Source organism: Gopherus evgoodei, chromosome 17 (genome assembly GCF_007399415.2).
Source record: "Gopherus evgoodei ecotype Sinaloan lineage chromosome 17, rGopEvg1_v1.p, whole genome shotgun sequence".
Classification (NCBI taxonomy): Eukaryota; Metazoa; Chordata; order Testudines; family Testudinidae; genus Gopherus; species Gopherus evgoodei.
The window spans coordinates 20,207,951-20,229,422 of record NC_044338.1 but is presented as its reverse complement, the minus strand read 5'-3'; the positions used below and the strand labels follow the sequence as shown (position 1 = coordinate 20,229,422).

General features: G+C 47.8%; 1 protein-coding gene across 6 annotated transcripts in view; it reads left to right on the top strand.

The window, feature by feature from the left end:
• LIG3 (DNA ligase 3) overlaps positions 1-20,873 on the top strand; it is a 30,207-nt gene extending 9,334 nt beyond the window's left edge. For 3 of the 6 annotated variants that reach the window (XM_030536580.1, XM_030536582.1, XM_030536583.1), the window contains exons 7-20: positions 1,130-1,207; positions 1,329-1,497; positions 2,168-2,323; positions 4,492-4,623; positions 5,507-5,586; positions 6,341-6,428; positions 8,312-8,389; positions 9,267-9,390; positions 9,805-9,947; positions 12,210-12,284; positions 13,706-13,852; positions 14,793-14,967; positions 15,347-15,441; positions 18,831-20,873. In XM_030536580.1, coding sequence (XP_030392440.1) covers positions 1,130-1,207; positions 1,329-1,497; positions 2,168-2,323; positions 4,492-4,623; positions 5,507-5,586; positions 6,341-6,428; positions 8,312-8,389; positions 9,267-9,390; positions 9,805-9,947; positions 12,210-12,284; positions 13,706-13,852; positions 14,793-14,967; positions 15,347-15,441; positions 18,831-19,064 — 1,774 coding nt within the window. In that variant the 3' untranslated portion in view covers positions 19,065-20,873. The other 3 variants (XR_003996946.1, XR_003996947.1, XM_030536581.1) reach the window with 3 other exon arrangements.
• Positions 20,874-21,472: the final 599 nt, after the last annotated feature.

Below are 21,472 nucleotides of genomic sequence, written 5' to 3'. Positions count from 1 at the left end.
GCTGATCACCTCCTCCCCCTCCCTCCCAGTGTCTCCTGCACGCCACTGAACAGCTGTTCCCCAGCATGCAGGAGGTGGTGGGAAGGACGGAGAGGAGTTGAGGGAGGGAGGGGCGGGCTGGCGGACCCCCGGAATACCCTTGCAGACCCCAGTTTGGGAAAGGCTGGTCTAAAGGTTGATACAAAGAAGTCTATCCTCTGACCTCTTACATAGCATTGCAAACTATATGCATAGAACAGCACTGGATAGCCCTCCTCCCAGAGATGACTGTATCAGCTAAATAACCCATTGTGCAACAGTGAGAAAAGGGCAAAACCCTGTGTTAAATCCTGTGGCATCTTTAATATCTAGACCTTTCACACACCATCTCTTCTAAAAGCCCACTCACCACCAGATGCAGTAAATTGCGTGGAACTCAGTTTCCCGCTGAAGGATGAAAGGCTTTGACCCCGCTGGGATTTGAACCTATGCTTCTGGAGAGTTTGGGAGCCTTACTCTAAAGTTTAGGTCACTGGCTGAGCCATCCTCTTAATGCATTTCTTTTGATTATATTTGCATAGATTGTTGGGAGTTGAGCAAGTGTTTCAATCAATACCAGACACCCTGATTTCAGTACTGTGACCTGCTGAGCGCGTGGCTTGTATCTGCTCTAACTTCAGCAGACAGTGGGCATACCTCCAACATGGACAGTGATGGTATTGCTGAAATGCAGCTATGCCATCTGCCTCGTGATTTGCATAACACACACGTAACAGTGAGATCAGTTACACACCCTGCTTTCCAAGGAAGGTGATGGGAGCCTCATTTTCTCAGTCATTCAGAGCTGTAGAAAGTACGTTGCAGTGACTGGGGGGCTGGTGGCATGGCTTTAAACTGCTCTTCTGCAGAGAGGCCCACACTGTGTTATGTAACTGCTATTGTAGTGACACTATATAAGCTAAAAACTCTATGGGACTCAAATTTGAAGAGGGTCCTCATCTTTAACTTCTGCTTCTGTGTAGTCATACTCTCATTCTGCTGCATTGTTTATCCTCTGGTGCTGAGGTTTGGAGCAGATTGCTTTCCCTATTATTAAGGGAAGGAGTAGTTCAGATGAACAGCTTCTGATTGAATCCTCTTTTCATTTTAGGTGCACAGGGAATGACCTGAAATGCATCATCCGGCTAATAAAGCATGATCTGAAAATGAATGCTGGTGCAAAGCATGTGTGAGTTCCACATTTACAGTCTGAGATGTAAAAACGGAAGCAGGCAGCAGCCTTCTTAGCTGTCTGCAGAGAGGCTTGGCTTGAGAGAGTGACTTTCTTTTTCCCCCTTAATTGTTTAAAGGTTGGATGCTTTAGATCCTAATGCTTATGAGGCATTCAAAGCCTCACGCAATCTCCAGAATGTGGTGGAACGAGTGCTGAGGAACCAGCAGGAGACTGAGAAGTTGCCAGGTCTGAAGCGAACCCTCAGCGTGCAGGCCTCACTGATGACCCCTGTTCAGCCCATGCTGGTAATGTGGATTTCCCCAGTACCTTACATAGGAGGGAGAGATGAGGATCCTCATACAAACTGTCTTGAGATTCTGACCTTTAAGGATCAATAGATGCATAAATGGTTATGCAAGATGGAGTGTGAGGCACAGATATATAGTACCTAGCTTTAAACTTCTCTCCCATGGAGAGGCCTGCACAAAGAGTGTTGTATAAGTGTTACTGTAGTGATGTGTGACATAAGCAAAAATCTCTCTCTGAAACTCAAGTTTCTTCGGTTTCTTCCGGCTTTTCTTTGGAAAGTTTTTTGTAGAAAATCATTTCTGCTCTTTTGGGGCACAATGCTTCAGATAGTTTGTTTTTCTTTTGTTGGAACAAAAGAGAACTAAATATTTCTATCTTGGCTAAGTGATCCGTAGAGGTGAAGAAGGTACTTACAGCCTCTAAATATTTGGAAGAGGTGAAGTTACATGGAGTGAGACGGAGTTCTAAATAAGATTGACTGAGTTAAATAAAGAAACAGAGAACTTGGTCTGAAGGTCAGGAGATATTCCCTGATAACACGATCTGTTTAAAGGGGAACTCGTCAGCAGGAAATCTGTCATTCCAAGAAACTAGTTTAAATTAATTCCAGTCACTAACTTCACAAGTGAAGTATTCATGGGATTCTTCTTTCCTGTCTTCTGTAAGGCTGAAGCCTGCAAGTCAATTGAATACGCAATGAAGAAGTGCCCCAATGGGATGTATGCAGAGATCAAATACGATGGGGAGCGAGTTCAGGTCCACAAGAACGGAGATCACTTCAGCTACTTCAGCCGAAGCCTCAAACCCGTCCTCCCTCACAAAGTAAGCAGAGTCCTAAGCTCCCTTTTGTAATTTGCCTTCTGTTTGCTTTTCTCCTCTCAGGGCTCATGTGATAAACTGTGAATTCCCCAGCAGTTCCTGGAGCCAAGAAGCCCAGTGTCTGTTGCAGACCATTGTGTACCATATCAAATGTTCTATGAATTTTGAAAGCTGCATTCAACACTGTGGGCAGAATTCATTGTTAACCTCTTGGGGCATGTCTATAGACTCATAGACTCTAGGACTGGAAGGGACCTCGAGAGGTCATCGTGTCCAGTCCCCTGCCCTCATGGCAGGACCAAATACTGTCTAGACCATCCCTGATAGACATTTATCTAACCTACTCTTAAATATCTCCAGCGATGGAGATTCCACAACTTCCCTAGGCAATCTATTCCAGTGTTTAACTACCCTGACAGTTAGGAACTTTTTCCTAATGTCCAACCTAAATCTCCCTTGCTGCAGTTTAAGCCCATTGCTTCTTGTTCTATCATTGGAGGCTAAGGTGAACAAGTTTTCTCCCTCCTCCTGATGACACCCTTTTAGATACCCGAAAACTGCTATCAGGTCCCCTCTCAGTCTTCTCTTTTCCAAACTAAACAAACCCAATTCCTTCAGCCTTCCTTCATAGGTCATGTTCTCAAGACCTTTAATCATTCTTGTTGCTCTTCTCTGGACCCTCTCCAATTTCTCCACATCTTTCTATGCTGCACAGTAAGCCTGGGCTCTGACTCAGGTTTGAGCCTAAGCCCTGCTTTCTTCCACACCCAAAGCAGTCAGACTTGAGTCAGCAAGCACTCAGGACTTGGGTCCGTAGGACCCTTCTAGGGGGGTTGAGTCACAGCTTGAGTCCTTGGGTGCAAGCCTTGTCATTTTGCAGTGTGGATACAGCTCAAGCTGCACACCAGAGTCAAAAGGTCTGCATAGTGCAGTATGGATATGTGAGATCTTGGCCCAGGCCAGAAAGGACCGTTGTGATCATCTAGTCTGTCCTCCTGTACAACACAAGCCAGAGAACTTCCCCAAAATAATTCCTACAGCAGATCTTTCAGAAAAATATCCCATGTAGATTTAAAAATTGTCTGATGGAGAATCCACCAGTATCCTCAGTAAATTGTTCCAATGATTACTCTCCTCATTCTAAATTCTTGCTGTATTTCCAGTCTGAATTTGTCTAGCTTCAACTTCCAGCCATTGGATCATGTTAGAGCTTTCTCTGCTAGATTGAAGAACCCATTATTAAATATTTGTTCCCTATGTAGTTACTTGTAGCCTGTAATCAAGTCACCCCTTAACCCTTGTTGTGATAAATAGATTGAGCTCTTTGAGTCTGTCGCTATAAAGTGTGTTTTCTAATCCTGTAATTTGTGGGAAATGCCCAGGACCTGCTGGGAACTGAGGTTTGAGTGTCATTTTGACACCACATGTTTAGTGGTTGCTTTGATTCAGAGACACCGTGTGTGAAAGCAGGTGAATGATGCTGGACACTTGTCCCATTTGGTAAGATTTACATTATATGGTGTGTGAGAGAACTGTTTCGTACTGTGAGGCACAGGGAGAGGCTCAGACTTTGTTCTGAAAGCCTAAGTTTGAACTCACTCTCCATCTTCTAGAACTCGTGTCCTGTATACAAACTTGCTTCCTCCCTCCTGTCTCTCCTTTCCATGTTTCTCCATAACTCCCTCTCCCGCCCCAGGAAAGTCTGAGGGGTTATGATTCTGCCTCTTCTTTGTTCCTACACCTCTTTGTCAGGGATGCTTTGGCTGCCATCATGGCATGAGTTAGTTTCAGTAGGATGGGGTGGGGTTTGTGAATGGCATTGTGTTATGGATGGTTGCAGTGTGTTTAATACTACAGCCTTATCTGTTAAACAAAGTTGAAAAGGGGAAATTGCTCCTCCTGCAGGATACTGCTGGTGTGTTCCCATGTGTTTATAGCTCTGATTCAATTCTCTCTCCAGTGTACAATCGCTTGCTGCTGGGATAGTGAGAAGCTGTCCAGCCAAGCACATGGCATTCTGAGTAGAAAACATTGTGTGTGTTGCTGTTTGCTTTCCTCCCAGGACTGCATGAAGGGTGGGGGGCCCCTATCTTTGCTAAAAGAATGAGACAGACCCCTAGGCAGACTTAGAGAGTGTAAGGAAAGTAAGTCACTGCTGTGTGCTTTTTCAGGTAGCCCATTTTAAGGACTTCATCCCCCAGGCTTTCCCTGGTGGACATAGTATGATCCTGGATGCAGAAGTTCTTCTGATTGACAACAAAGCTGGCAAACCGCTACCCTTCGGGACCCTTGGAGTGCATAAGGTACCAAAGTGGGCACTTGCCATGTGTTGCTGCCGCAGTCTGAAGGTTAATCATGTCTAAACAACCAGCTTTAGTCTGTCAACTTAAATATTTTTGTCATTGAGTTCGTTATCACTTAGGGCCATTCACATATCCAGTGCTGAATAAAACACTAGAGGAAGATCTGGTCCCTGGCCCAAGGATGGGATAGTGTAAATTAGAAGGTACAGCTAAGGCACATTGCACCAGATTATCAGAAGATTGTCTGATCAAATGGTGGTCCAGATGTTTGGGAAACTTCAGCCCAGGATGGATATCAAAAAACGATTGCCAGGAAAAATCAGTCACTTACAGGCTTCTCTGCCATTGCTTGTAACATTCTTTAGCAGGTGAAAAAGAACAGAATAATACTGACCTGAGCTTTAGGTCTACATCAGTATGACTTTAAAGCTCAGACTGAGGTGAGGATCAGGGCCATAAACTGAAAATTAAATTGGAACTGTTTGTTTTGTTGATTTCTAAGCAGCCGCTTATCCGAAATCAATGGAAGGTATGTTTGGGTTTTCCTCCTAGCAGGAACTCCTTTTACTTGGGTTGCTTTAAGCCATTAATATCATGTAGCTTTTATTACCGGGTCACTTGGAAATTAACGTGTTTTATTTTCCTATTTTGTGCGTAAAGAGACACTGTAAATTTAAATCAGGCTTTGTAAGAATGTTTATGGCTGTTGCAAAATACAATTTTAGCATGAAAGATTAAAGAGGGGGGAAAATATTTTTCTGTTTAGTGTTCTGTATGCTTGAGAGCACTTTGCATATAGTCACATTTCTACTGTGTTCCTGCTTGCATAATAGCTTTTGATGGTAAAAACAGATTGATTTCTTTGATCTTAATTGTTTTGCAGAAAGCTGCTTTCCAGGATGCCAATGTCTGCTTGTTCGTGTTTGACTGCATCTATTTCAATGAGAACAGCCTGATGGACAGGTGTGTTTGGCAGACAGCCTCACTGATGTTCCGGATGGAGAAATAGGTGTAGGGCAAAATTTTCTAAAGCACCTAAGTTCCGTGTTCAAAACTGACTTAAGCATTTGAGAGCCTAAGTCACACTGAAAGACAGTGGGATTTAGGCTCTTAAGTACCCAAGTCCCTTTTGAAAATGGGATTTTGAGTTTTAAGTGAGGCACTTTTGAAAATATCAACCCTAGTCTGAAGATAGCTCTGCATATTTTCCTCCTCAAAATTCTGGCTGGCATACTGGCAAATGGAATATAGGACACAGATTTCCAGCCAGAATTCTGGGAAGGAAATAAAACATCCTACATTTTTAGTGCTACTTATAATGTGGTCAACATTTAAGAGCAACAGAGCAGAAGCTAAGACTTCTTGGTTCTGTTCAGAACTCTGCCACTAACTACTCCTGTTGTGAACTTTGGCAGGTCACTCCTGTTGCCTCAGTTCATTTGTATAACGTATATGTAATATGTGTAATGAGGACCACCTAATTCGCAGAGGGGTTGAGAGGCTTGCTCGGTATTGACAAAGCACTTTGAGATCCTTGTGTTGTCAGTGCTATAAATGCAAGTTGTTGTTAAAAACAGAACTTTCCACTTCTCTGTGTGGAAATAAATGTAGGAAGGCATTTGCTAAGTGCTGTTTAAATGTTGGCGTGACTAGTACTTTGTGTCGATGGAGATCTTTTGCTTCTCATTGGTTGATGTGTCTGTACTGTGTTCCTTAGGCCCCTGCGTGAGCGTCGGAAGTTTCTCCATGATAACATGGTGGAAATCCCCAACCGGATACTCTTCTCTGAGATGAAGCATGTCACAGTGAGTTCAGTTTCAAGCAGTAAAAAGGCATCTTAAATCGTAATCTCTCTGGCCTATGAACTGGGCACTTTGCAGCCCCATGATTAATGGAGCAGCAGTATAGTTAGTGGTGATTGTTAGCCGAGTGATTGTCCTCCTGGATTCCACTTCTGGTGTGCTCAGATTCTTTTGGCCTTCAGTGTTTGGGGCTGCACCTGCTCTCCTGCTTGAGGGCATAAAGGGTGGAGTGGGCTCATCATTTCTTGCTATCTGTGGCAGCAATATGGAACCTTTGTGATGTTCGTCTGCTTACTCTATGCACCGTGCAATTTTTCATAGACTAGTTAATAGTATAGTTAAAGAAGCTCCTGCAAGAACATGGGGAGAAACTGAAATCCATTGTGAGTGAGGGGTAGTTAGTAGCCCAAACATTGCTACTGGCTGCAGTAGATGCTTCAGATAGAGTAGCTTGGTCAGTTTCCCCTTCCATCAACATGAGCAGGGCTTCATGGCTCTAGTCTTTGGAAGTGCTGAGAGAGAGAGGTCCAAATGACTATTGGGGACCTTCCATTTGAAGGCTGTGATCTGTTCAGTGCATTTACTGATGAATCCCTGCATGCTTTGAAAAATTCAAGAGCCACTCTCCACTCATTGGGAGTTTGCACACCAGCTCCTAGGAGGAAGCAATGACTTTCTGCTTATTACTACAATGCACGAAGGACATCGGAGCCACAGAGGGAGAAACGGGTTCCAGCACAGGAGACCCTCTGCCTCTTTCTCCCCTACTGCACACCTTGTGTCTACCTCACAGCAAGTTTGTCACCATCGTTGAGAGCCAATTAGAACCATTCCAAGATTTATGCCCCTTTCCCCCGCCCCCTCTTTGCCACACCTTTTTTATTTTTGGGAGGCCTGGACTCAGATTAATGGTTCTTAGAAATTAAACAAGGGGTATTCCATCCAATTTCAGCTGCTTCCTTCCCACCTCATTCCCTGTCACTACTGTTGAAACAAGTGGATTTCCTTCTAAATCTTGGAGCAGTGGAAGGAGGTGCATTTGGAAATCAGAGGGAAGAGGTTTTACTGATCTTCTTGGGGATTAGATAGCAAGGGAAGCTAGCACCTGATTCTAGATTTGAGACATTTCAACAGGTGGATGTCAGTCCATGGTTTCACGCAGCACTATACCTTAGCTGAGGCGTCAAGGTCTGATGCCTGCTTTGGTAGAGCTGTCCTGCTGTCATTTAAATAAGACTCCTAATATCAACCTCCTCAATGAGATTACTGCCTTCTAGTCACCATAAGTGGAATCCATATGGACAATCACTTGAACAGTTACTTACCTTAGTGAGTGTGTAGTCCATGTGGATTCCATGACCAGCCCTCCTCCTCTTCTGCTACAGCAGAGTCTTATATCATCTGGATGCTATATGGCGAAGGAACTTAAGGACAGTTGGGTCTGCTCCATCATCTTATACCTGTAGGGTGAGGAGCACGAGGATGTCAAAGACTTAAGTACAGCCCGAAAAAACACTGCCAGCCAAAAGACTCTACTCTCACTTGTGTGGAGTCACGTGCACCAGAATTGGAATCCATTTGTATGACACATCTAGAATAACCACATTTACTGTAAGGTCAACGACCATTCTTCGTGTTTGGAGAGATTGGTGGCCGTACTCATTACATGCCCAGACTGACAATAGAGAAAAGCAGGTAGTGGGACTTGTCTCTTTGAAAGTCTCCTGCTGAAACCGGCTTCTTGTTCATTTCCCTTGCAGTCACTTCATTTTCTTTATGCATTTCTGCTCCTGCCTGAGAGCTATAATGGTAGGCAAGGGAATGTCCATGAACACAGCCCCATCTAGTGGGGTAATCTTATCACAACAGTTTCCTTTTCCTTCCAGAAAGCTTCAGATCTGGCAGATATGATCAATCGAGTCATCCGTGAGGGGCTGGAAGGACTTGTGCTGAAAGATATAAAGGCAAGTCTCCTTATGGTCATGATCTTTCCTTGCTTAGACTTTCTCTGGAATCTTGGAGTAACAATTTCTCAGAATAAGATGGCACTATGTGTAATGTAAAATTGCTTTCATCTGATCTTTCCTTGAACTCTGCTCTTAAGTAAATAAAAGCCTTTGAACTATGCCGAGAATGCCATCCAGTGGATTTCATCTGAGCTCTAGATTACTCGCTGCTTCTTATCTAAACCAGTGTTGTTCTCACTTCCTTCCCCACTCACGTATTGTTTTCCTGCCATCTGGTCTCCTGGTGATCTAAATGCGTGTGATGCCCTGAAGCAGGGCTGTATTGTGCTTTTGTGCCTATAGCATTGTAGTCCAGTGGCTGGGCACCGAACTGGGAGTCAGGGAACATGGGTTCTAGTCATGGCTGTGTGTGACAATAGACATGTCACTATATTTCCCCATACCTCAGTTTCCCCCTTTGTAAAATGTGGCTAATGATACTTTAATCCCCTTTGAAAGTGATTTGAGAGCTATGGATGAAAACATTATGTGGCTCTTATTTATTATTAGCCTGTTTTTTGAAGTGTCATGTCATCTTGGATTTTGGTAGGTGCTGTTTTCATGAACAAGGGAAGCCTTAGTCTAAACCTTTCCTTGTGAACTGGAGTACTGAAGTACTCTAGTACGGTGTTTCCTCAACCTTTCTGATACCAGGGACTGACTTGCTGCGTTCCTAAATTGTGTCAAGGAGCTCTCTGGGAGCAGCCTAGTCCACGGACCAGTCGTGGAAACACTGATCAAGTACAGATAAAAGTCGTGGGCCACTTTTTTAAATGGTTCCGCACAGAAATCTGAATGGGCTCCTTTCTGATTCAGCGTTCTTGCTTATTTGCAGAGTACGTATGAGCCCGGTAAACGTCACTGGCTAAAAGTGAAAAAGGACTATCTGAATGAAGGTGCCATTGCTGACACGGCAGACCTGGTGGTTCTGGGAGCTTTCTATGGACAAGGCAGTAAAGGTGTGTCTCCTCGAACTAACATGAGTCGATAACTTGCCTGTGCTTCAGGGAGGAGAAACATCTCTGGTTCATTGGTTTCCAGGCAGCTGTGCTCTTACTTGGCTGTACTAGCTATTGTCTGCCACTTTGTGTGTGTGTGTGTAAGTAACCCGCAGCTAGCAGCCAACTCCATTGTGGGCTAGAGTGTGCACAGCTGAATGAGTTGGCAGCTGCTGCACTGTGGCCCATGGACAGATGCTCATTGTAAAGCTTTGTGGGTGGGCGATTGCCTGGCTGAAATCCCATCACAAGCCTAAATTCCCAAGGATCACAGAGACTGGGAACCACTGTTCAGCTTGATGACTCTTTGTGTGCCGTGAAGTGGTGGGCTCCTCCTGGCACTCCGATGCTGAGACCCCCTGCTCCCTGTTCCAGGTGGGATGATGTCCATTTTCCTCATGGGCTGCTATGACCCCAAGAGCCAGAAATGGTGCACGGTGACAAAGTGCGCTGGCGGGCACGATGATGCCACCCTGGCTCGGCTGCAGAAGGAGCTGGACATGGTGAAGATCAGCAAGGTGAGGGGGGCTCTGGCATGTGCCTGGGAGGACACATCTTATATTTGGATCCAAGGTCAGTGTGTGAGGCTACTCGCTGTTCAGTTCCCATTTAGGCTACTGCACATTCCGATGAGAAGCCGGAAATGGCAGTTTGTGATTTGCTGTACTTAACCTCACTAGCCACTAGATGGGAGCAATGCTTCACAAACGCTGAGACCACAACTTTCAAATGCAAGTGCCTTTGACACCTAAATCCAGGGGTGGGCAAACTTTTTGGGCTGAGGGCCACATCGGGGTGGGGAAATTGTATGCAGGGCAGGGGGTTGGGGTGCAGGAGGGAGTATGGCGTGTGGGAGGGGTGTGGTGTGCAGGAAGGGATTGGGATTGGGGCAGGGCAAGGGATTGGGGCAGAGGAGGGGTGTGGGGTGCATGAGGGGGCTCGGAAGCGGGTTGGGGTGCAGGAGGGAGGGTGGAGTGTGGGAGGGAGTGTGGTGTGCAGGAAGGGGCTCAGGGCAAGGGATTGGGGCTGAGGAGAAGTGTGGGGTGCATGAGCGGGCTCAAGGGGGGTTGGGGTGCAGGAGGGGCTCAGGGCAGGGGTGTGGACTGCGGGAGGGGGCCCAGGGCAGGGGGTTGGGGTGAATGGGTGCAGGGTGCAAGCAACGGGCTTAGGGCAGGGAGTTGGAGGGTGGGGTACAGGAGGGGTGGCAGCGGTGTGCGCCGGGGCAGGCTCCCTGCATGCCTGCCCTATCCCTGGCCCCATCCCTGGTCCCCCCACTGCTCCCAGAATTGCTGTGACCCCTGGTGGGGGGAGTGCGTGGAGGGCTGTTGCCACATCTCCAGCTTTCCTGGCCAATGGGAGCTGTGGGGGGTGGTGCCTGGAGGCAAGGGCAACGCCTGGAGTCCTCTACTCCCCTCCCCTCTCAAACCCAGGGGGCTGCAGGGATGTGGTGCTGGCAGCGCCGCAGGCCAGATCCAAAGCCCTGAGGGGCTGGATCCGGCCCACGGGCCATAGTTTGCCCACCTCTGCCTAAATCCAATCTCTCAGGTCACTTTAAGTGTCATCTAGGTGCAGAATTTTAAAGACCAAGTTTGCAAATATTGGGCTTAGAGCATTTACCTGGCATTTTAGAAGGTTGAGAATTCATTTTGCCTGGCACATCTGCGTAGACTAAAATCCATTTATGAAGTGTTTGGGGAAACACTTAATTTTCACATGGGATGAGCATATAGATGGAAGCCAAGTCTCCCAAATCAGCAGAGGGGTTGCTGCTGATCTAAGGGATACACTGCCTCCCAATCCCTGCTTTCCTGGGGCATGAGGGAGTACCTTGGCCTCTTAATGGTAGAGATCCCGTGTGCGGAGATACAGTGAACTGTTGCTAATCATAAAATCATAGAACATCAGGGTTGGAAGGGACCTCAGGAGGTATCTAGTCCAACCCCCTGCTCAAAGCAGGACCAATACCCAATTAAATTATCCAACAGATTTTTGCCCTATATCCCTAAATGGCCCCCTCAAAGATTGAGCTCACAGTCCTGGGTTTAGCAGGCCAATGCTCAAACCACTGAACTATCCCTCCCCCCGTGAAATCTACCAGGTGTTAGTGACAACGATGATGTCGTATTCAGGGCTGTATATTTGCCTGAGAGAATTTTGGGTCTTGCATACCCATTTGATTTTTGATATTTTTATATTCTTACTAATGTGTGAACAAAGACACTGTTACATCTGCCCACAAGCAGATTGGGAGTGCCGGGGGAGGTAAGAGAGAGAGCTAGTGTTGCTGGGCAGAATGGGAGTGTAATATATGAATGCACACTTGAAGGACAGTCCTGCCTCAAATGCCTCTCCTGAGATAAGGTCAAGCAATCAGTCGGGAGGGGCAAGGAGGATCGGGGGGGAGGTATAAGAGACACTAAAAGGCCAAAGAAATGCTTGTCTCTGACCAAAGCACAACCTCACTCCTTACCCCTCTCGTGGGATACAAAAGAGGTGGTGCCAAAGCCCCAAGACCCTTCAAAATGAAACATGACCATAAATTGTAGACCCTGGGGGGAAAGGCTCTGCCAGCATGCAGAGCTATGGATATGCTTGCCTGCTTAACCCCACTACATATTGCATGGCCTGCACTTCAGACTTCTGCTTTCTGTCTGCGTGTCAAGAACCAGGGTAAGGGCTAATGTCCCCTTCAACATGTATGTGCAGGTTTGTGTTTTATCAGGCATATTGTTGTAATAATCACCCTTCCTATGTTTGATCCTGTCCTCTTGGCCTTCTAGGATCCCAGTAAAATTCCAAGCTGGCTGAAAATCAACAAGAACTATTATCCAGACTTCATTGTTCCAGACCCAAAGGCAAGCGCTTTCTCGGACAGATCCTGCTCTCCAGGGCTGGCATGAGGCAATGCACTAATCTCTTAGCAAAGGCAGAGGTTTTCTGTGTTACAGAGCAGTTACTACGGTGGGGCTCTGAGAAGCAGCACAAGTTCTCAATGTCGCATTTGCAGCCTTTCTTGGGAAAAATATTCCGGTGCATCAAACCACATCTAAGATTTAAATTTTTTACAATTGAGGTTTCCAGCCCAAGCTGCTATTAAGAGAGGAAACCTTTAGAGCAGTGGTTTTCAAACTGCGGGTTGCAAGTCAGTACTGGGTCGTGGAATGGAAGGCACTGGGTCATGGCGACTCTAGTCAGTACCGTCAACCGGGTCAGTAAAAGACCCATCGGCAGTGTTGCCCAGCTAAGGCAGGCTAGTCCCTACCTGTTCTGACACCGCACTGTGCCCAGAAGTGGCCAGCAGCAGGTCTGGCTCGTAGGCAGGGGGACCACAGGGCTCCGCGCTGCCCCCACCCTGAGCGCCGGCTCCGCACGCGGCCAGTGGGAGCTGGGTGGGGTGCAGTGCCTGCAGGCAAAAGCCCCACGGGGTCACTTGTGAACCTCCGCGCCAGACCTGCTGCTGGCCGCTTCCAGGGCGCAGCACAGTCGGCAGTGCTAGGACAGCAGGAAGCCTGCCTCAGCACCCCTGCTGCACTGCTGACCAGGAACTGCCCGAGGTAAGCCTGTGCCCCACTCCTGTGCCCTAGTCCTGAGTCCCCCCAAACCTAGAGCCCCCTCCTGCACCCGAAACCCCTCATCCCCAGCCCCACCCAGAGCTGGCATCCCCAATCCAGAGCCCCCTCCCACAACCCCAAACCCCTCATCCCCAGCTCCTTTGGGTCGTGGGCATCAACAATTTTCTTCAACTGGGTCACCAGAAAAACTTGAAAACCGCTACTTTAGGGGACTCATTTACTTCTGGAAAAATCCTGTTTCTCTGAAACACCTGATCCTAGGAAAACTCACTTTTCCCAACAAATCCATCCTGGTGAGGGACCTCACGTGAAATGTCAGGCAGAAAGGAACTTTACTAAGTTAAATGGCTTGTGAAAATTGAATTGCAACTTTAAATATCTACTGTCACTCCATAATTTTGCAGACAGCTTCGGTGCCACGCATATGTTATTTATTATCTCAAAGTTGGCACACACGTGCACACAATCTGTGATACTTCTGGTCATGTAATTGAAAACACAACAGTTACTCTTTATGGCTGCCTGTAGGTGTTTGGTAAAAGATCTAACGGCAACACTCAAAGGATTAATTTGTGTGTATTTCGCTCAGTTTGGCCTGATCTCTTGCAGTGAAAGGGATGGGGGGCTCAGACACGCATTCAGTTAGTTGATGAGAGAGAGGGTTACAAAGGAAACCTGATGGATCTCCAATATTCTCTGTCTAGAAAGCCCCAGTGTGGGAGATCACAGGGGCTGAGTTCTCTAAAGCAGAAGCCCACACTGCAGATGGCATCTCCATCCGCTTCCCTCGTTGCACCCGGATCCGAGATGACAAAGACTGGAAGACTGCCACCAACCTTCCTCAGCTCAAGGTGAGACTTGTAATCTGTTCACAGGTAGAGCACAGTAAGGGCATCAAGCCGAAGGAAACCCTTTCATAAAGTTACAGGCAAAGTCTGATTGCAGCGTGTGCACAAAGACATCTGCTGGAAGTGGTGTTTGTGGTGGCAGGCTGCATTTTTGCTCTGCTTCTGAGATCAGTTTGGTTATTTAGATTGTAAGGGGCAGAGACCATGTGCTTCTGTTTGTACAGCACCTAGCACCGTGGGGCCCCATTCTTGGTTGGTTCTTAAGCAGTAGCATAATAAATGTGATTAATAATACTGGACAGCAGTAGGCTTTACTGAGGCTTACAGATACGAGTTACTAAAGCATTTGTGCACGGTTGGGAAATATTTGGCAACGCATTGCACTAGCTCTTGTAACAGCCAGGATGATGGAGAGACTTTTTTCTGGAAAGTGGTAACCTCCACCCCTGAGTTCTGCCAGTCTTACCACATTCTACCAATGCCCAGTGAAGGATGGGGAGACATCTGGGAATTGACTGTAAGGGAGGGGGGATCATAGTGTGACAGCAAGGTCGGAATGGCAGTCTGCCAAGAGTCTGAACCACACTCGCTGGGCACAACCTGACTGCGTCCTTGTACCTGTCACGTCCTTGACTGATTGAAGTGGGTTCTTGATTGCCTTCACCAGTCAGCTGTTGGTCAGCTGTTCTCGGCCTCACGGTTGTCATTTGGTGTTTAATCATGACCCTTTGTTAGCCTAGTGTCTTGTGTGGAGCAGCTGATAGGAATTCAGGAGAGGGTGGAGGATGTGGGGAGTGTGAGGAAGGGGCTTCAGAGGGCAGGTGCTGGAAAGAGGAGCCCTAGGGGGTGCCTGGTTTATCGCTTGTGTCTCTGGGCATTTCACATCTGATGTCAGGGAATTTCACTGTGGCTAACAGGTAGTATCTGTTTCCTTGCGGGACAGGAGCTGTACCAGCTCTCCAAGGAGAAGTCCGACTTCAATATTGTTGTAGCAGAGGAGGAGGGGTCCACAGCCAGCAGCAGTGGCGAGAATGAGGGAAATTCTAGGTCTTCCACACCCCACAAAATTGCTAAGACCCCCCCAAGCAAGTCACCTCCAAAAGCCAAGAAGCCAGAAGGTAAGAGGCCTCTGGGGATTTGGGTTCGGTGGCTGGGCTTTTGTTCATCTTCAGGTGTATGTGTTGCAGCGCCTTGTACCTAACGTTAGTGTCAGTCGCACTGTTCAAAGGTGGCAGCACCTGTGGTTTTGGCATTGCTATTCACATCAAGTGAATGACTGTGGCTCTGAGGCTCACGGAGGCTGAGAGGAGATGGAAGCCAGGCTGATGTGGTGCTACAGCTCAGTATTGAGACAAACTGGTAAATAATAAAAACACTCCAAGATACAGTGATTAGAGCAGGGAACTTATTCTCCTCTTTCCATCTGTGCATCCGAACCTGCTTTAAAACACACCCGTCTCTGCAAAATGCACTAATCCAGGCCATTCCTGTTGACAGGCAGCAAAGCAGTTGGTCGATCCCCCCAGAAGAAGGCAGAGGAGAAGCGAGGGGAGAAACGGAAAGCAGTGGAGCTGGATGACAACAGAAAGAAGGTACTGACGGCTGGGTGGGGATGGCTTCAGACCACTGGGGGAGCTGTGGGGCAGTTAAGAGACAAGGAAAACTAAGGCATTAATGTTCCAGAACAAATCTGAAGCAGAGGCCATGTGCTGTGCAGGGGGCAGCTAGGCTGCTACGGTGTCTGCCGTACTGGTGGGCCTGTTGTAACCTTCCTCTGAACCTTGCGTAGCAGTAGTATTCTCAGGTGGCCAGTAAAGCAGCTGTTCTCAGCAGCAAGCAATAGCCAGCCATGCCCTGGGGAGAAGGGCTAAGGGTTGGCCTGGAGCTTGCCACTGCCAAGTGGATGCATCATCATTATTGGTTCACTTCCAGCTTTTCCACCTTCCATCCAGCTGAGGAACTGTGGAGACTCAGACCCCCCACCCCACGGAGATTAGGCTCCAGAGCTGCCTCCTGGGCAGTTGATCCAGCGATTGGAAGGGAGGGGGGAGGCGAGGCGTTTCCTCTAACTCAGCATTGCGGGATCTGCTTGCTCTCCGCAGAGTACAGTGGGCTCCAGGGACATAGGTTAGGGGTTTGTTACAGAAGTGTGTGGGTGAGATTCTGTGCCCTGCATTGTGCAGGAGGTCAGACTAGATGATCATAATGGTCCCTTCTGACCTTAAAGTCTATGAGCAGCGGAGTGGAGTCCGTTGCTTGGGGACATGTTCCCCAGCATGGCTGCAGCCGGCTATCTGGAAAACAAGGGTTGCCAAGCTGCGGTACGTGAGGCCTGGCATGTGGAGGTGGGTGCTTCAAGCCTCCCTACCTCAATCTGAGCATCAGGCTGCTCTTGGCCACTGCACGCAGTAGAGGATGATCTGTCAGAACCGTATCCAATCTCTGGGCCAAGCCAACAGACCCTTCAGGCTAGGAGGAGGTACATTCAGTCTTCTGGAGAAGCCAGTAAGGGGCAGGGGAGGAGCAATGAGGAAGGGTGAATGGGAATGCCCTGTGAGTTACTCCAGGGGAGCTGGGGCCTCATACCGCCAGCACACGCAGGGCCAAACCTGGGCTAGGAAGGAGACTCCGGGCAAGCAGAACTGCTGCTCAAAGGGGCTGTTGTTTGTTGTTGCAGAGCAGATGTGGAGAGAGAACCAGCAGGCGAGCTGGGCACCCAGGAAGGTGCTAGCAGATCAGCATGGTAGAAGAGCTAGAGCTTTTTCCAGCCACCCTCAGAGAGCAGCCCGTTAGCTAGTCATTAAAGACTGAAGCGAACTGACTGGATTTTTCTGCTGATGTGTTGCACTGCAGCTGGGTTTGCAGGAAATGACTGAGGCTTCTGGTAGATGTGGGGAGCAGGCACGTTGACTCATTCAGGAGCCTGGCTCTCTTCCAGGTGGTGTCCGTTACGCAGTGCACATTCGCAGTCTGCCTCTGCCCTCCATCCTGAGCAAAGCAGTAATGACACAGTATTTGCCCCCCAGATCAGTTGTAAGCCAGTCTGAGAATCGGAGTTCAGTGAAATGGAAAAGCAGAAATGGTAGCAGCAAGCTCCTCTGACTGAGCCTCTGTCTCCTCCCCCTCCTTTCACACTGAGGACAGAGTAGCTGAGAAAACAGGGGTTGTCCTCCCGGAGCAGCTCGAGGCCCATCGTCCTCACTCCAGCAGTGAGCTGGACTAGATGCCGTGACAGAGGCACGGCTACTCTTACTGCACCTGGTCATTGGTGCAGTGCTGTGTGTGGAAGCGGTTGGGGTGCAGAGGGGAGGAAGTGTCTGTCCTGATCCCAGCTGGGGATCACATTATGTCCTGCAGTATGAAGCTTCTGGGCCATTCCAGTTTCTGCATTAACTAGTGACCTGTGCAGCTTTGTAAGTGACTCATCATTGGGAGGATAAAGTTACATGGCCTAGGCACTTGAGGGGCTTGTAGAGTCTGGGGGTTTTAAATAAATCGACTGATCTTCAGCCCTAGCCACTAGTTGGGTGACTGCCAGGTGGGTCTGCGGAAGGAGAGTGATGGCGTCATGGATCAGTCTGGGGAGGCGTTCCATGCGGAGAGCATGGCGCGGAAGAAAGCGTAGCCACCCGTGAGCTGCCTGGCCGTGGAGGCTGGCAGAGGGGCTAGTACGACAGGAGACGCAGGCAGAGCTGATCAGGAACGTGCAGATGAGGACAAGGAGCTGTCACATGACACACTAGATGAGGAACAGGGGCTGGAAAAACTGGGCTTTGCTGTGCCAATCTGCAATAAACCCTTCAACAAGCAAGTGTGCTGTCTCCTGTCGCAGACTCTGCTGTCCATGCTAAGCTCTTTGAGGAAGGTTTGAGCTTTGTGGCCTCTGCATGGAGAGAAGTGGCAAAGCCCCTGCTTTGCTCTGTACGAACTGTGGGTGGGGTAGGAACCGGGTACAGTAAAAACAGTCCCTGGGTTTGGGTCGGCTGGAACACTCCTGATGTGAATAGCAAGTGCTAACTGAGGGCTACCGTGCTGCACTAGATAAACTGAAAAACACCAGCTGCCAAAGCCACTGGCCATCTCAGCTGCAGGCTTGTTTTGGTCACTGGGCCCCGAGAGCAGCTGGCTAGAGGGCTAATACAGTGGCCCTATAGCTCTTAGTAAGGTACTTAGCTATGGATGTACAGTTCAGTTGCAGCATCTGACTTTCCCAGGAGTGTGTCTGTGTGAGAGATCCCAGTGCAGATGGATTAACTGAAGCTCAAAGAGTGAGGGATTTACAAAGGTAAGACAGCCTCTGAACTGGGATTAGAACAAGATCCTCTTGGTTTGCAGCCCCCTCTTCTGAGCTCACAGGACTCTGTACTTGAGGGGCTCGTGCTTGGAACCTGCTGAATACTTTCAAAGAACTGAGATTGGGGCACGGGAGGGTGTTTGTTCAGTCTGACAGTGTCATCTTGGAGTCCTGATGGGTTCGTAGCAGGCATTGCTGCAGAGTGGGGGTAAGGGGTTGGCCCTATAAACCCCTACCTACAGCACCGCCTGCAAATCCAACACTACGTGTCTCAGAAGAGTTGTCACTTGTCTTGTCCTGCTGCAGCGTTCACACTGCACAGCGGCAGCATAGAAGATAAGGCCCTGTGCTTCCTACCCATCTGGGTTTGGGGGCATCTTGCTGCCTCAGCATGCTCCCTGTTCACCTCCTGCCGGGCGAGCCCCTTTGATTTGGAGGTCCCATTTGAAACAACTGAACATTTTCAGCATTGAGGAAAGAAAGTCTCTGTTCCCAAAGCTTTTATTAAATAAGCTTCATCCTTATTTATGTTGCAGTAGCACCCAAAGACCTCTGTCAGTCCCCTTGCATCGGGAGCTGTACGTAGTCTGTGCCCGAAGAGCGCTTAAAAGCACCCAGCCCACTCTAGTTTCTTTCCCACTCTTATTTCGCCTCACCAGCTTTTTTCTATTTCCCCACAATTTGCAGACGCTGCTGGACATATTTACAGGGGTGAAGCTGTACCTACCGCCCTCCGTGGAGGACTTCAGCAAAATCCGCCGATACTTTGTGGCATATGATGGCGACCTGGTGCAAGAGTTCGACGCTGCCTCAGCAACACATGTAATAGGGGACGTTGATGAGAACCCTGGAGCCAAACGCGTCTCTCCTGACTGGATCTGGGAGTGTATCCGGAAACGGAGGCTAGTGGCCCCCTGTTAAAAACTAAAGGCAGCTGCCTGGCCCAACACTACTGTGTTCTAGGAAGGAACAGCAGAGACTAGGCAGGTGGAAGAAAGGCTGAGATCTGTCAAATGGCTGGAGCCTCACAGCTGGGTTCTAAGGATCCATAGCAATCACTTAGATTTTTATCAGTGCCAGCTGGAATGAATTCAGAGCTCTCACTAAAAGATGGCACCACTAGAATCCGTTCTTTCTGTCCGTCGTTTGAAGCCATCCATTCCATCTAGGTGCTGCCTTCATCTGTTTTGTTCTAAAGTTTGGGTATTTTTATAAATAAAAACTATACAGTGTCTTCTCCTTTCCGGTAAGGACAGAGATTCTTCTCAGGCTGTTCTGTATCTGAACAGAAGACAAACCCTGGCAGTGTGTAACTTCCTATTACCAGTATGAACTTGCCGCACCACTATACTTCAAAGAAAGGAAAGCTAGTCTAAACTCTGCCATTTATACTGCTTGGTCTTTTCTCCTCGGGTTTATTTTAAGACTGTTGCTGGCTAATCTGTTTTAACAATCAAAGCTATAGGTCAGCATCCAGAAACAGCTTAGACACTGTTTCATTTTAAAACTGGGCCAAATAAACTTCCGTTAAGGGTTTGTGTCACCAGGATATTCTTTTGTCACAACCAGGCTGCTGAAGTCAAAGGTGAGTCAAGAGCTAATTTCTGCGCAGTGTCTCCTGGAATTCATCGATTATAAAGCCAGAAGGGACCACTGTGACCATATAACAGAGCATAGGATTTCCCTGAATTAATGTGTCTGAATGGGTTTTAGAAAAAAATATTTAGTCTTAAAGGGGCTGGCAGTGGAGTCCACCACAGCCTTGGGCAAGTTGTTCCAAGGGTTAGTTACCCTCACTGTAAACATTTGTGCCTCATTTCCAGTCTGAATGTGTCTGGAATCTTGCTGTACTTGGGTCTGCTAGACTGAAGAGCCCCATCTCTAGTTTTTTTTCTCATGTAGGTACTTACAGATTGTGATCAAGTCATCTCTTAAAAGAGAAGATTCTGCTAAGCAGACACCAGGATCCCCATCACTATCCAGAATATTTTCCAATCTTTTCCCATTCTCATGGCTCTTCTCTGAACCCCCTCCCGTTTTTCAACCTCCTTGAATTGTGGACACTAGACTGTTCCCGTAGGAGTTGGTCACATCAGTGCTATGTAGAGGTAATCTGATCTCTTGGCTGCTGTCCAGATTTCAAAGCGTGAAACCTGGGAGGAGTTATTTGCAGGTTTTGCCATCTAAATATACTGCAGTCTATTCCATGACATTAAACTTTATGAATAGACAACTCATGTATGGCCTGGGGCTGGGACTTGGATAGAAAATAGGGTTGCAGAGAAATAGATGGATATTTAATGGGGGTTTGATAACTTTGAAAGTAAAAAATCATGAATTTTGGAGTCCTAGTGCTTTATTGCAAAGTTTGCCACAGTACTGTTGTGATAGTCCTAGTGTGTTACAAGCAAGGCTGGCTCGAAACAGCCAAACCTGCAGCTGCTGGGTCAGGTTAAAGCAATAGCATGATGTTTATGCTCCTAGTGCCATGGGGTGTGAAGTAGCAGATGCTGTTTCTCTCCTGCCCCACCTTGTGTAACATGAAGCCTCCATGCTCTCCCCTCAACTTCTAGCTCCTGTAATGCAGAGCAGTGAAGGCACCATGGGGGTTCTCTATCGTAGCAGGGTAATGAGGTCTTTAGCCCAGGGAAGGACACTCAGACCCAAGGTTTGGACTGGGCTGTTTCACACTCATGGCAGCATTTAAATAAAGCACTATAAGGAAAATTGTATGTGTTTCACTGAAGATTTTCCTAGGTCTATTATAAAGAAAATGGTGGAAGCATGTAGATGTGGTGGGATGCTCACTCTACCTCACTCACTTTGTAATAACTTGCTTCTCCAGGCATTGTCTCTAACTTAAGGACTTTTCCATTCTAGCATAAACCAGCGATCTCTGGTTTGCTGGGGTCTAGGAACATTATTCTAATCCACTGATGGATTTGTTGTTTCTACCTCAAGTGTTCAGAGTTTTGTCTGAAGTGTAGTTCTATTGTATGTGGACTAACCAGACTGCCTCTCAAAAGGTCACCTGAGAGATGGTCTAATGCAGTGGTTCTCAAACTTTTGCACTAGGGCCCCCTTTCACAGCAAGCCTCTGAGTGTGCCCCTGTTATTAATTTAAAACTTAGATTTAACACCATTATAAATGCTGGAGGCAAAGTGGGGTTTGGGGTAGAGGCTGACAGCTCATGACCCCCTCATATAATAACCTTGTGACCCTCAGGGGTCCTGACCCCCAATTTAAGAACCCCTGGTCTAATGGTCATGTGCATTTCCCACTGCCACTCAGCTCTAGGGTAGATAGAGCAATTTGATAAACTTAGGCC